The sequence below is a fragment of the Carassius gibelio genome, chromosome B6, assembly GCF_023724105.1.
Source record: "Carassius gibelio isolate Cgi1373 ecotype wild population from Czech Republic chromosome B6, carGib1.2-hapl.c, whole genome shotgun sequence".
Classification (NCBI taxonomy): Eukaryota; Metazoa; Chordata; class Actinopteri; order Cypriniformes; family Cyprinidae; genus Carassius; species Carassius gibelio.
Genome location: NC_068401.1, coordinates 24,120,186 through 24,136,203, shown reverse-complemented (window position 1 = coordinate 24,136,203; position 16,018 = coordinate 24,120,186). Strand labels below are relative to the sequence as shown.

At 36.0% G+C, this 16,018-nt stretch overlaps 1 protein-coding gene across 1 annotated transcript; it reads right to left on the bottom strand.

Moving 5' to 3' along the window:
* Positions 1 to 2,446: 2,446 nt before the first annotated feature.
* On the bottom strand, positions 2,447 to 15,960 carry ercc3 (excision repair cross-complementation group 3). The gene is made up of 15 exons (XM_052559750.1): positions 15,805 to 15,960; positions 14,627 to 14,829; positions 14,300 to 14,536; positions 14,069 to 14,118; positions 11,882 to 12,017; positions 11,616 to 11,783; positions 11,256 to 11,460; positions 9,955 to 10,269; positions 8,616 to 8,800; positions 7,131 to 7,333; positions 6,021 to 6,117; positions 3,842 to 3,959; positions 3,581 to 3,699; positions 3,304 to 3,453; positions 2,447 to 2,928 (listed from the first exon to the last, which is right to left on the bottom strand). The coding sequence occupies exons 1-15, from the start codon at positions 15,830 to 15,832 to the stop codon at positions 2,791 to 2,793; spliced, it is 2,352 nt and encodes a 783-aa protein (XP_052415710.1). The 5' UTR covers positions 15,833 to 15,960; the 3' UTR covers positions 2,447 to 2,790.
* Between the last annotated feature and the right edge of the window lie 58 nt (positions 15,961 to 16,018).

Here is a 16,018-nt window from a genome sequence, read left to right as displayed (position 1 = left end):
AAACCTGTGCTGGAAGTCACTTTAAATTTGTCTGAATACATGAACTTAAAATCCAGCTCTGTTTTTCATTAGTTTGTACACTGAAGAATGTGAGGCTTGTTCTTTTCATTTCCATCCATAATGAGATTACAAACTTCCGGATTTCTCCTAGTGTGAGACTAGATGATTATTTGATTCAGCAAAACACATGAAGTGACATGGGGACAGGTTTCGGTGTTGGCTGGAGTGGTTCCCTTCAGCACCATTGTGAGAAGAGATTACATTTACAGGCACAAGAGATCAATTCAGTTCATTGTGAAAAAAACTAAACAAAACATTGCATTCACTAGATGTACAGTGAGATAAACAGCAAAGACTTTAGTTCCACCCTATATCTTGATTTTTTTTTAAAGGGATAATCCACCCAAAATTATAATATATACAGTGGGGATCGAAAGTTTGGGCACCCCTTGCAGAATCTGTGAAAATATGAGTAATTTTCAAAAAATAAGAGAGATCATACTAAATGCAAGTTATTTTTATTTAGTACTATCCTGAGTAAGATATTGTACATAAAAGATATTAACATTTAGTCCACAAGACAAAAAAAAATTGCTGAAATTATTAAAATAACCCCACTCAAAAGTTTGGGAACCCTTGGTTCTTAGTACTGTGTGTGGTCACCTGATGATCCTCGACTGTCTTTCTGTTTTGTGATGGTTGTGCATGAGTCCCTTGTTTGTTCTGAACAGTTAAACTGAGCAGCGTTCTTCAGAAAAATCTTTAAGGTCCTGCAGATTCTTCAGTTTTCCAGCATCTTTGCATATTTGAACCCTTTCCAGCGGTGACTTTATGATTTTGAGTTACATCTTATCACACTGAGGACATTTGAGGGACTCAAACACAACTATTTAAAAAGATTCAAACGTTCACTGATGCTCCAGAAGGAAACAAGATGCATTAAGGGGGGTGAAAACTTTTGGAATTTGAAGATCAAGGTAAATTGTACTTAATTTGTGTACCGGGAAACATACAAGTATCTTCTGTTGCTTACGAAGGGCAGAACTAAATGGAAAAAAATTATATTTCAACAAAATTTGGCCATCTCCATCATGTTCAAAAGTTTTCACCCCCCAGCTCTTAATGCATCTTGTTTCCTTCTGGAGCATCAGTGAACGTTTGAATCTTTTTAAATAGTTGTGTTTGAGTCCCTCAAATGTCCTCAGTCTGAAAAGATGCATCTCAAAATCATAAAGTCACTGCTGGAAAGGGTTCAAATATGCAAAGATGCTGGAAAACTGAAGAATCTGCAGGACTTTAAAGATTTTTCTGAAGAACGCTGCTCGGTTTAACTGTTCAGAACAAACAAGGGACTCATGCACAACCATCACAAAACAGAAAGACAGTCGAGGATCATCAGGTGACCACACACAGTACTAAGAACCAAGGGCTCCCAAACTTTTGAGTGGGGTTATTTTAATAATTTCAGCATTCTTTTTTGTCTTGTGGACTAAATGTTAATATATTTTATGTATAATATCTTACTCAGGACAGTACTAAATAAAATATAACATGCATTTAGTATGATTTCTCTTATTATTTCGAAAATTACTCGCATTTTCACAGATTCTGCAAAGGGTGCCCAAACTTTCGAGCCCCACTGTATATATAAAGATAATTTTAAGAAATGCATCAACGATTGCACAAAATAAAGTCATGCAGGTTTTGAATGAGAAAGACAGTAGAACTTGAAACTTGACAGTAGAAAAAATATTTGAACCGTGAAAAGAGCCCCTCACTATTTAATAAAACTTCAAATTATGCAAGTATGGTTAATTGGCTTGCTAGTCACATTAGGACAAATTTTACATTACATGAAATTCTTATAAAATAAAAAGTATTTTATCATTTAGTCACACTTTAGTTGTTCCAAACCTGTATGAGTTAAATAAGAAAAACTATTTTCAGTAGTTTCTGGTCGCCATTGACTTTAATAGTATTCTTCTCCTAGTCCAGCAACTGCTTGGTTACCAACATTTTTCAAAGTATCTTCTTTTATGTTTCACAGAAGAAAGAAACTCATACAATTTTGGAACAACTTGAACAGAATGTCCACATTTGGGTGAACTATAGTAGTACGATTACTGAAATACTTTAAGCAGACTCAGGTCATTCACAAACGCGCTTTCTCACTCCAATTACTCTGTTACTACTTCTTTGGAATTTGTAAGAAAATAGTTCCACACAAGAGCATTTTTATGAACAAAAACCTAAAATATATATAAAAGTGTAATAACTGATACTGGACTGTTTAGTTCAATTGAATAAAAAATTAAAAAAAGCACACCACCCTCATTAATTGTATACATTAATGTTACTTAATGTATTGAGAACTAACAATAATATCTTAATAAATGAAAATTAACCAAGATTAATAAATACGGTTCATCATCAATGAGACAAAATCTTATCAGATACCAAAGTCCATTTTATTTGCTAAAAGTTTACCAGTAAATTTAAAAAGCAGGCTCTGTTTTGGCTTTTGCATACTGTACAAACTTTTTCCTTCAGTTTCCATTCAGTTTCTTACAACAAATTCAAAGAAATCCTTCTTAAAACTAAAAACATCCTGTTTGTAATACAGAGTTTTTAATCTTTCTGAAATGACAGCAGTTTTGCTTCTTTCTCACAGTCTTTAAACTGGTCTGTCTGAGACAAGCAGCCGTGAAGTGTCTTTTATTATGAAGCTGGGTGTCCCAGGAAGTGGCCTGCTCTCTCCAGATGCAGTGAACACATCAGCCGTGAGTGCGTTCACTTGCGGAAGCGTTTGAACAGAGGATGGACATTCTTGCCGGCTAAAGACTTGCCACTGCGGGACGTCTGGTATTCCATGTAGACGGTATCGTCTGCGCCAGACATGGAGCTCATAGTTCCCATACGGCGAGAAAACTATAGAAATGGTTCAAAAGAAAAAGAAAAAAAAACTCAATCCTTACTGACACGTTAAGCAGGTTAACATAAATCATCTTGACTCAAATACAGATTTAACCCAATCATAGAATGCCTGACTGTATGTCAAGGCCATGAACCAAGAAGACAGGCCGTATGGATTAAGAAATAAAAGTGTTTGGCCTGTTCTCAGCTGACATGAACATTTGATTTTCTCACTTAGTCAATCTAAAGCGTCTGGCTTTACACTGAGGTTTCTTTATGGGTGACCTTTCTTTTAATTCCGAACTGTGGTTAATGATCAAGATCAAAACAGCACCTCACACCCAACAAACAAATGAGGCGGCAGAGAGGAACAAAAACGAGTGGAGATACCTGTGGCTTCCCTCCCACGTCCCCCATCACCACTTCCTCTTCTGCGTCAAGATCTGATGCTGCCAGAACTTTCTGCAAGAGCTGCTGCTGTTCCTCACGAGAGGAAAACATCAAGTCTTCCTCCTCCATCCCAGCCAATTTTGTGATCACCTTAAAAGAAATGACAAGAATGAGATACGACGGACTGAGACTCGTTATTATTGCCATTCAGTCTGGCCATATTTCCAGTCAGCATCATCAAATTCAGGTGTCTGCAGTTCAAATATGATCTTGAGACCTTGAAACTGTATCCCTGGTCCACCAGGAAGCGCTGTCTCTTGGTGGAATAAGCCATTTCCTGTGTGTCCTGAGAGACGAGCGAGTAAAAGTAAGCATTGTATTCTTCCGCAACCATACCTGTGCAAAAAAGACATGACAGGTCAGTTTTAGTTTGCAATTTTGTCTGATGATCTGATAATTAAGAAATGTATCCAAAAATATTAAACTGCGATTCCTTCAAGGGTTGTTCGAGTCATGATGACTTCCAATAATCCATTACCTTTCTTGGCTCGCAGCACTCTCCCCAGTCTCTGAGCTTCCTGACGGCGAGAACCGCCGTGAGACGAGATCTGGATTAACACGTTTGCCTCTGGCAGGTCAAATGAAGTATCTCCAACCTGACAGAAGAAGAATGGAAGAAGAAAGCTGTCCCAATGCTCCAATAATCAACAAGCAAACCAGCAAAATAGGTGTGGAAAAGTAAAAATGCTTAAATCTTTAATGTAAAATCAGACAAATGGAACAAATATGAGAAAACTAGGGCCAAAACGTGAGATAGACATGACTGTGTTGCATTTCAACATCTAACACACAGGTGTAAAATACAATTTGAAGCCATTCCGTTAGTTTAGTAATATGATAATATACACTTTTAATTTCCTGGAGTTAAAACATTTATTATTTTTTTTTTTTTTTATGTGCTTTAAATTTTTATTTGTAGTTTAAAACAAATTTTCTTGATGTTGTATACAGGACGGAATGCTGTTTCAGCTTATATTTTATAGCAGGATAAGGCAAAGGCATTTCATGAAGATTAAAAGATGCAAATTAACCTATTTAAAAAGCAAATCAATAAATATGTTATTCTTTGGAGTTTTTTTTTTTAAGGCTTTTTTAGACATCTGTAATTGCATTAGTATTTAAAAAATTGTATGCACTATCTCTATTACATTCCATCTTTTCTCACCCCCACCTGAAGCCGTTCCCTATGCGGCTGCTCTTATCTTATTTGAATAGCCTGACTTTTTAGGACAATCATATCAGCACACGTGCATCATGTTTCCCATTAAATCATTTCCAAACATTTGCATTAAGGTTAAATGTAAAGTTAATGAAGTCAAGCCACGATCCCAGCATTCCTGAAATCAGTGTCTCAATTAGACAATCATACATAGACATGAAAGTTTTGCTCCTTTGTTGAAGTAAAAACAAAGCATTTTCTTCATATTTTTCAGGAAAAAAGGGGTAACACTTTATTTTGTTAGTCCACTTTAGACATTCTACTAGCAGTAAGTAACTTTGCAACTACATGTCAACTAGCAGTTGGTAGAGTATTAGTAGACTGTCTGCTTAATATCTTCTAACACTTTTTTGTCAACATATACTAAGCCTAAACCTACCCTAACAGTCTACTTTGAGAGTTAGTAGACATGTAGTTGCAAATTTCTGAGATTTAGTTGATATGTAGTTGACATGTAGTTACTATTGAAATAAAGTGTAACCAAAAAAGGCACATGTAAAATAAGTGTAAAATGTGTAATCTCTGCAGGACTGGCATCATCAAAATAAGCTATATTTACTGCTTTATTTACTTTGTCATGATTTGTTGACACAAGGGTTAAATCTTGACAACATTCAGAAATCTATTGTTTAGTCTGCTAGAATTTGTAGGATACATACTGTATTTTCCGGATTATAAGTCACTTTTTTTTTTTTATAGTTTGGCAGGTCCTGCGACTTATAGTCAGGTGCGACTTATTTATCAAAATTAATTTGACATGAACCAAGAGAAATGAACTAAGAGAAATGAACCAAGAGAAAACATTACCATCTACAGTCGCCAGAGGGCGCTCTATGCTGCTCAGTGCTCCTGTAGTCTACACTGAGCAGCATAGAGCGCCCTCTCGCGGCTGTAGACGGTAATGTTTTCTCTTGGTTCTTGGTTCTAAATAAATGTGACTTATAGTCCAGTGCGACTTATATATATATATAACGTATTTTTGGACTGATGCGACTCAGGTGCGACTTATAGTCCGAAAAAATACGGTAGTTTTAAGATGTTTTAAACAGCAAGCAGAGTGTTTGTTTCAAGTCTTAACACATCTTGGACAAATGAATGTTATTAGTATTTCTAAAGTACCTAAAATGCAGAAATGTATTTGATTTCTTGAAATATAGTATGAACGATGTTCTGAAGGGAATTAAAGGGTCACATCACCTCTGCTGAACTCTATTAACTTTGCATTTACAGCAACACACCAACTTCTGTCAGTGTAAAAGTAGTGTTGAGATTGAATTAAATGCTGGTTAACATGAAACCAATTCTTCATTGACATAGGTTGCAGACTTTTTCATTTGTGTAAAAGAGGCTAAGAATAACACCTCAAAAATGAAAAGTTACAAATGAAAAATACTAATCTCCATTATCACAGGAAAGTGAGCAAAGGTAGGCCGTTTACCTTGGAGATGAAGATGGTATTGATTTTGGGATTGTGTTTAAAGTTCTGAAGGATCTGCATACGTTCTCCTTGAGATGTGGGTCCATAAATATACGGTCTGATGAGAAAAAAACAGAAGAGATTGTATGTGTACATATGTACAACAAAAATCATATATATCATCTTGAGCATGTTGAAGAAAACATTTCAGACAAGGGAGTTCACACGCTTACATATTGGCCAAAAATATAATATAATCAAATCGTATTTTTAGCAGAATTCCATTGTATGTTATTATATATAAAAATGATATAAATAAAAATATAAAGAAACCACTAAAAGTTTGCTAACTTCAAGTCTTACAGTGTCGCCATACAGTATGAGATTTAGAGTTTAGCCTTTCGAACAAACTTTGCACACTTTACAAGAAAAAGCCCATTAATTTGGCAAAGTTAAAGGGGATTAATAGCAAAGTAAAGCTGATTACAGGTTGCGCCAGGGCCAGACTCTAGAACACCCGGTCACAAACACAGGTTTACACGTTTTTGTGGATCATTTGGGCTCATGCGGTGTGTTGAGCTCTTTTGTGTAAGCTGCTCACTACCAGCTTTTAGTTAGTTTATGACTTTGTTGATAATGCACGTTTCTGAGCTCTTAGCATGCTTTTGAATAGCATTAAAAAGAAAAAAGAAAAAATGAAAAGAAAAACATAAAATACAGTCCTGAAAACACCCTGAAGGGCCAAGAAAAAAATATGTTTTTGCATAAAGAAACAACATAGCATGACTTCTGTGGTGATTTCAAATCCAGCTATACTGTAAAACTACACTACCCAAGAGAGTTCTATCAATAAGAAAAACAGCTTTTAGCAAAAAAAAAAAACCTGCTGCTTGTGTGAACAGCAGATGTTATGCAATTTCTGGGACAGTCAATGTTTTATGTCTGAAAGCACCTAAAAAAGCTTTCTTTTTTTCTGAATTTCAAAAACCTTTCAACAAAAAAATATTTCATGCTTATAAAGCAAAGCAAAGGGAAACTACCTCCAAAGTCACTGAAAAAAGTGGGAAATGACTATTGAGCTTTACAGCAAAGCACTGGTGTATGCATACGTGTTTGAATGAGAAGGATTACTTGTTCAGGCGGATGGCGTATTCTTTCAGAGCGAAGACGTTGTCGGCAAAGACGATGATCTTGTCGTTTCTCCGCTCATGGAAGCGGATCAGGAACTGACATGCACGGAACTTGTTGGGATTCATGGTGTAGAGCAGAATTCTCTTCTTCGTCTTTATGGCCACATATTCCCGATAAAACTCAGGAGACATGGGACACCATACCTAGACGCACAGAGAGCGAGAGGGAAACGTTCTGTAAGCTTAAAGCACACAAAAAAACAATACAAACCCATTGGGTTACTTCACCCCTCCAATTAGCTTGATTAGCTACATGGATTAACTCCTAAAATTTAAAATCCTATTTAATTAAAACAGCTTAAAACCTATATGAAAGTTATAATATAGAAGTAAACCTAATCTATAGATTTTTATATACACTAAAAGAAAATAAACTAGAGCTGTCAAAGGATTAATCACTTCCGAAATAAAAGATTGTACTGTTTATATTAATTAAATGCACACAAAAGCATGTATACATTTAAGAAAAATAGGTTATTTATATATTAAATATATTTATAAATAATATAAAATGAAATTAATATAAATACATACATGTAAATATTTTCAAAATATATACTGCATGTATGTGGATTTATATATACAAAATAGATATACAGAGTAAACACGCATATATTATTTGAATAAAAACGTATTTTGGATGCGATTAATCGTCTGAAAGCACTAAAATAAAAGTTTGAGTTTCCAAACAAGACATTACGAGCTATTAAAGGGTTTTTTTTTCTTCAGAATAACTTTACAGATATACTTCAGTTGAATAAAAAACAGTAACTGTGAAAAATAAACACACTGAAGACAGAATTTCCATGACCTTTTGTGATTTCTTAATTTCCACTTTTTTCAGGACTTTAAATCTTTTTTTATTTTATCTTTTGCAACGTTTTCCAGGACTGTTTACATTAAATTTATAGCCTAATCTAATTTATATATTTGACTTACTAACTGACCTGACTGCAGATTTTATTAAGTTAAAAGATACTAAAAGGTTTACCAAAAAATGTGATAAATGCTTTGCATTGGGGTTTTAAAAAATATTTATAGAGCTTTTTGTAGATGTTGTTCAGCGTACAGTGAACAAGCATGAGTCAGCACGTGTGGTTTTCTGCTCATGTGGCTGAATGGTCTGCTGGGCTTTTGTTTAGTAAGATCAAAATACTGGAGGCAATACTGAATAACTGTACTGTATTTTCTTTGAATGCCAGGCTCCAAAGCCTCCCAACACAATGTTTCACAGTTTATTGCACCTTGTTGACCCCTGAGAAGGTTCAGACATCAACTGAAGTTCACATTATGAAATATGCACATGATGTCTTTTTTCTACTTTTGTACTTTGGGAAGAAATCGAAAACTTCTTTGGGAAGAAATGTTCAATTTCTTTCCTGTTACATAATTGTTTCCGTAAAACAACTAATATTTCAAACCTCACCTCAGCACACTGGACTTTAGCAATGTAACCACTGTTCTGTAGTTCCATCCAGTTCGCCTCATAGAGCTTCGGCCCAATCAGGAAGTTCAGATCGACAATCTTATCATCCTCTCTTACTAGTGTGGCAGTGAGCCCCAGTTTACAGTGAGCCTGGACTATCGTCAGAACACGACGGAACATCTTTGCTGCAATACAAACACAGAACAGTCAGGAATCTGTACCATTTTCACTGATGATATAATGTTATTGGTGACCCAGGACCATAAAACCAGTCTTATGTGTCAATTTTTCAAAACTGAGATTTATACATAATCTGAAAGCTGAATAAATAAGCTTTCAGTTGATGTATGGTTTACTAGGATCTGACAGTGTTTGGCTGAGATACAAATATTTGAAAATCTGGAATCTGAGGGTGCAGAAAAATCTAAATTCTGAGAAAATCGGATTTGAAGTTGTCTTAATGAATTCTTGGTAATGCATATTACTAATCAGAAATTCAGTTTTGATATATTTATGGTAGGAAATTTACAAAATATCTTCATGGAACATGATCTTTTCGGCATAAAATAAATAAATATATATATATATATATATATATATATATATATATATATATATATATATATAATTTTGACCCATTCATTATTTTTTTTTGGCTAATGCTACAAATATACACCAGCGATTTAAGACTGATTTTGTAATCCAGGGTCACATTTGTGTTTATTTAACTTCTCTGATCTCAATAAAAGTAAAATGCTAAGCCTAAGAGACAAAATTCCACCCATTTAGAAGATATTCCTACTACAATAACTGTAATTCAGACTGGTTTTCAGTTAAAGGGGTCATTATGTTGCAAATTCAATTTCTCCTTTCTCTTTGGAGTGTTACAAGCTCTTGGTGCATGAAGAAGATCTGTAAGGTTGCAAAGACTAAAGTCTCAAATCCAAAGAGATATTCCACGTCCCCCTAATACGGCTCATTCAAACAAACCCCTACATCTCTACGTCACTATATGGAAATATTTGTGTAATGCCGCCCAAATGTTCACGATAAGAAAGAAGGAGTGGTTTCAGTAACTGCAGCTAGTGTTGAAGCAGTCATGTCAGGGAGATGCTGTGTATCTAGGTGAAAGCAGAAGTACTTTATTTGGTCTTCCGAAAGTAGATGCATTAGGCATCTTTAAGATTACTTACAACGGAACAGCAAAGCATTTTATGGTCGACTTGACTTTGCTAAGACAATCTGGTGCTTCCAAAAAAAATATTTGACGACACGATTTCTGGCTTGATATTTTATCAAGGTGCAGTTATGGAGTGTGATGTTCACACACTAAACCCACCTGGGATTGTGTGCACCTCATCTAGTATAATGAGCCCCCACTCCTGACTTTTCATCCACTCCATGACCCTCTCAGCCTCCCATGAGCGTTTGGTGGTGTGGCCCAGCATAGAATAAGTACTAATGGCCACCGAGCAGCCGATGGGTTTGTCTTTAGCATCTGAAGTGAAACGGCAGATCTGGGAGTCATCAATGGTGGACCACATCTTAAACTGAGCCTTCCACTGTTCCACTGACACAGAGGAGTTTCCCAAGACCAGACAGCGCTTACGCACTGTGCAGGCAGCAGTGACGCCCACCAGTGACTTTCCAGCACCTGTGGAACAGAAGAGTAGAATAACAAAAGACCTCAATGTAGATTCTTTTCAACTGATCTCAATAATAACATTCAAAGAGCTTCTAAAACGGAGTTGCTCTGGTAAAGTGGTCTTAAATTCTTGTAGTACATGCAGTTTTTTTAATGCTTTTAAAACTTAAACAAGTGGTTCAACTTGAATGATATTATAGGAGTTTTAAGATTAATTATAAAAGCTGTACAATTTCCAGTAATTATTAAAAACAGTTAAAAATAAAGTATAAAAACAAATGTTTAAAAAATAAATTAAAAATTAATGAATCAATGTAACAATTATAAATTCAAAATAAAATATTAATTAGAAATTGACTTGCATAAAATCTGTTAAATTCATACCATTGTTTAAATGTATATTTTTTGTGTGTTTTAGCAGAGCAAGCAAAATAATCCCTGTATGGTGCAGAAATGATTCACTCTACCTTCAAAGCACAAGGTCTTAAAGTAAAAAAAAAAAAAAGTGTCTTTTAATGTAACAACAATAAAGAAATAGTGCATTTCTGGAACCAAAGCAATGACAAAAAAAGCTTGAACTGTTTCAGAAAATGAATATTCAATTAATAATTACTAAAAATACATATTCAGGTGTAACATTTTCCCACACACTTAGGTTTTATAAATTGTTTATGGGGTGCAAGACAGGGTTTTTGTCATTAGTTTAGGTTGCAAGTAAAGGAAAGTACAGAGATATGGTGTAGTCTAATTTGGAGGCAAAACTACACAATTTCAGTAAAGTCTATATCATAATTGTTGCAATTAGGGCACTGATGGAAAATACAATTAAATGACTAATTTCATATAATTTCATAACTTTTCCCAAACTTCATTATTACATTTTCTAATGACATTTTCCAAAGCCTTGTCTGTGTAAAGGATGCAGAACACTCTACAGACCAAGACTAGGCATCAAATGCTTCTGGGAAGAAATGATTCAAACAGAGATCATTTACCACAGGGCAGGACGATGACTCCAGATCGAGCTCTGCCGTTCCCAAACATCTTCCTTAGACTCTTTTCCTGATATGGTCTCAGCACAGCGGTGGGCTTCAGGTCCATGTTGATGTCTGGGTTCACCGTGTCGTTACGGAAATCATATTCAGCCAGGAGAGGATATTCCATCTGAATGCAACGTTTCTGAAGCTCCTCTATCATTTCCTAACAAGTGTCAGCATAAACGTGAAGAAAGAGTTAGATTACAGTGCATGAAATCTTCCCTGAATAACCATTTAAACTAAACCAAGCCTGTCAGAGGAACACTCAAGATAAATGACCCCTAAACTCACAATGAAGTGACAGTCTCATTCACACACCTGACGGATCTCAAAAGACACTGTTTGGGTCTCTTCCTCCTCCTCCTCTTCTTTGTCCATCTGCTCGTAGTAACTGAAGATGTCCTCTGGAACCTGGTTTCCTGTGCGCGGCCCGTCTGCAGGCTGCGAGGTGGACGGACCACCAGTGTCCTGCTGAGACTTTGAGATCTGGACAGGACGATGGTACTAGAAATGAGCCTCAGATTTGCTCCACTGTAAGCGTTTAATGTTTCCACCTAGACAACATGCTTTATGCTCACACTTACTGCAGATTTGCTAGAGATGGTCTCAGTGATGAGCTCGGTCTCCTCACCCTCAGCAGAACGAAGACGACAGTCCCGAATCACTGTGTCCTGTAAGAGCCTCTGAATGACATCAGGGAACGCACTCTCCACAAAGTACCTGTTCTCAACACATACACACACACACACACACACAGACACAGACTGCACTATCAATGCCATTTAGTTGTTGCACTGTCTAGTTCTTATGAAGTGCTCAGTACAATGTTTATACTTTTACATAGCAAGTCAAGGATGCATTCAACTGATCAAATGTGGCAGTATAGACATCTACAATGTTACAGAAAAATATATTTCAAATGAATGCTGTTTTTAACTTTCTATCTATAAAAAAATAATAAAAAAAACAGCTTCCACAAAAACATTCAGCAGCAAAAGTAGTATTGTAAAATGATTTCTAAAGGATCATATGACAATGAAGACTGAAAAGTAGCATTTGAAAAAAATATCAAAATAGAAAACGGTTACTTTTAAATTGTAATATTTCAGTATTACTCTTTTACTGTATTTTTGATCAAATAAGTGCAGCCTTAGTAAGCACATGACACTGTTTTAAAAAACATTTGACAAAAATCTTACTGAATGGCAGTCCACAGTAAACAATTACATTTCACCATTAAGTGTACATTTATGTTTCTGAATCAAGTGCATGCAATCTTAAGATTCAAAGCTAACGTTTCACTAGGGGTGTGACGGTTAGTATATAACCGTGAGACCGGCGGTTATAGTTGAACACCGTCATTAGAACTCTATAACCGCCAAAACCGTGTTATTAAAATATTTTTTACAAACATTTTTTATCAAAAATTATTTTCATTTTTTAGATAGGATCATAAGATGCGCAATATATCGGGAGACATGGTTTTTACCACTTAATGAAGTTTTGTAAATCGTCAGACATGATATTTACCACTTCATAAAATTTTGCTTTGTAGAAAACCTTTCTTAAAAACGAATTTCGTTTTGTACAAATTTTATCGTAATTTTAATATATGTTTCATCAACCAATTGCATGTATTTTAATAAATAAAAAGCAAATAAAGCAGACAATGATAACCGTGACATGGAAGACTTGCATTTTAATATGGACAGTCATGGAATTTGCCAAAGTTAGCATAAAATAATCAAATAAAATCTCCATATGGACCAGTATCTGTAAATGTTAAGCCGCAAAAGTTGTTTAAAATATAAATCCGTGTTCTGCGAGTCTCTGTGTGAATTAATGAATGGCAGAGACGTGCAGGTTTGTTTACTACATAGACTGAAGCGCATGACGCTTGCATTAATTTCAGCATCTGAGCTTCAGCGTTCTCTCTCCTTCAAGCGATCTGAACTTTTCAGCTCATCTCAATGGACGCACAGCGCACCTGTATTTGACACTCTGTAAACTCTTTGTGAAGGCGCACGACTCACCGTCACTTTACTGATAGCGCTGTTTCTCACACATGCAAAGAGAGAGAGAGAGCGAGAGTCTTACCACGCTTAAACAACACGCTATATGTAAACTATTCTTTGTTGTCTTCTCCTGTCAAAATAATGGATTAAATTTAGAATTATTCATATTCATTTTCGAACAAGCAGAAGACATACCAGTTTCTCCGGTAGTGGGCGGAGCTAATGGGCAAATGGCAATGGCTTTTTTTTGTGGCTCGCATCAGCAAAACATTGCATCGCCATAGACCCCAAAACAATCAGCGGATGGCGGGCGGGTGCGGCTTTGAAATTTGCTCAAAAAACGTTGGCGCGGATGATGAGTTTTGTGACAGATCTCCTTAATAAACTGAGGTCTGAAATCTCTGCCCCTTTACCGATCAGAGCGCGCGCTGACACGGAGTTAACCCGACTTGGACCCCCCCTGACGGTTATGTTATGAACCATCACATTTGACTCACGTCATAACCGTCATCACCAATTCTGAAACCGGCACACCCCTACGTTTCACGTCCACATCCAAGTTCAGCTGAATCCAAAGAGTATCCCTAGCCAAACAACACCCGACGACTTCTTATCTGCTATGCTCAAAACACCACCAGATGTACCATCTAAAACATTCAATAGACCATAAGTGATATAATCAGTATATAACATGCTCATACATAACAGACTTTAGTTAGAAGTAAAGAAACAGGAGTCGATGTAGAACGAACTGACCTGTTGTGTTTCAGGACCAGTTTGACTTTACCGTAGCTCACTGTGCACAACTGCAGGAGAACAGAGAGTAAAAGAGTGGCTTAGATATATACAAATTGTAAAAAAAACAAAAATCAACAAAGAGTTGTAATGCACACTTTTTTTGGAGTGAGAGTGTGTATGTGCAAGAGCATTGGTTTAAGAGTATGGAGTGGTTCCCCCAATCAATTCACACAGACTTCACACACACACCTTAATAAACTGCACTATGCCGTCTGGCACAGAGGTCTTGCTGAGTTTCTGCAGGTACTCTATGATGTCAGACGTCTGCAGGCCGACGCTCACAGCGGCGTATAGAGAATAAGCCGTCAGCTTGTACTCGTGCACATGGGTAGGTCTGCACACCGGCTCTGATATGGCCACCAGGAAGTCCTGGGCGTATTTATACACGGGAGAGAAAGCCTCTAGGAAGATGTGACCATCTGGAGCCTACAACAGTCAAACATATTAACAATGGGATAGTCGTAGCTTCTGTTGTAAGTTTTCACTGCCTAATAAATCAAGGATCTTCAGTCTCACCACCCATAGGGGCCGGGAGGTGTGGTCATTCTTGAGAAGCATCTGTAGTCTGTAGTCTTTGGCTCCATACTCATCCAGTTTAGTGCTGGATTCATCCACCTGCTTCCCAGCAGCTGCTGGAACAGCCTCCTGAGACTCACCGCCCATCATCACCTCTTCATCATCATCTTCCTCGTCATAATAACGTTTCTTGGACTTTTTATCTAAAGTGAAAAAAAAAAACACACAACAATCATTTAAGTGATTTTACAAGATCTGGTTATAGTTTAAACCTTGTCTGCTCCAAAAACAGAAACTGAAGACCTCGCTGGTAAGGTGCATTTAGCATTAGTTTCAGTTAATACCATTTAGAAACTATATCTGGATCTACACTTTACAATAAGTGTCTATAATGTAAATAATATACTTAATAATAATCTTAAGTGTGACTGTGAATGTAATGTTTTTTGACAATTCATTTATTAAGTGAAGTTAACTGAACGTATGAAGTATTTCTATGTAATTTCATAATTACTAATATTGTCACTGAAATATAATTAAAATGTACTGCTGAGTGCAGTGACAAGCATTTACTGTAAACTAAAATGTTATTTCTGTTGAAACTTGTCATACATTTTAATAACATTTTTATTACACATTTGCGATTATAGTACAATTGAAAATCTTTAAATGCAATATCAAAAACTAAGTTAAGACTAATCAAGTACTTCACATGTGCTTTAGTATGTTAAGTACTGAACACATCAAAATAAGTGTACTTCAAAGCATGAAGAGATTATCAAAATATTATCACTTTAGACTTTTTTTGACATTTTATTTCATTACAACTCTGCAATTATGTTCTTTATTTGTGTATAAATAACGTTACACACAATACACTTTTTTAATATTCGTTTTTTAAGTACACTACAAGTGCAATAGAAGTAATGAACGTAAGAAAGTAATGTAATAGAAGCTGAAAACTCCTGATTTAGGAGTGTTTCAATTGTATATCATAGTGTTTATATGACATATTACATTTGAACAGCAATACGCTCATGGTTATCTTTAAACCATCATGTATTTGTAATGGTTCTGCTGCATTAGGTAAACATCATGGTAGATAACAGCAGATCTTGCATGGTCCATCAAACTTTGATTAAATCTTGTTTATTTCTAAAGCATGGCGCCCATCTTACCTCGATCACTCTTATCTTTTTTCCCCATGATGTCAGCCCTAAAAACACTCTCGTGTTGTAAAATCAGTGGTGGTTTTAACACATTTTAATATTTAAAAAAATACAGGACTGATTAGGACGTTGCTGCTGCAGCGGCCATGTCGTGCAGCACGCTCTTTCTCTACGGATAAACCGGTTGAAGAATGTATACCAACCCAGAACTCTAGCGCCTCCT

Excerpts from the sequence above, each read along its gene's own strand:
- ercc3 (XM_052559750.1), bottom strand. The coding sequence starts at position 15,832 with ATGGGGAAAAAAGATAAGAGTGATCGAG. Across the intron at positions 14,830-15,804 it reads AAAAGATAAGAGTGATCGAG|ATAAAAAGTCCAAGAAACGT; the intron begins GTAAGATGGGCG and ends TTTTCACTTTAG. Across the intron at positions 8,801-9,954 it reads TGAGGTGCACACAATCCCAG|CAAAGATGTTCCGTCGTGTT; the intron begins GTGGGTTTAGTG and ends TTTGTATTGCAG.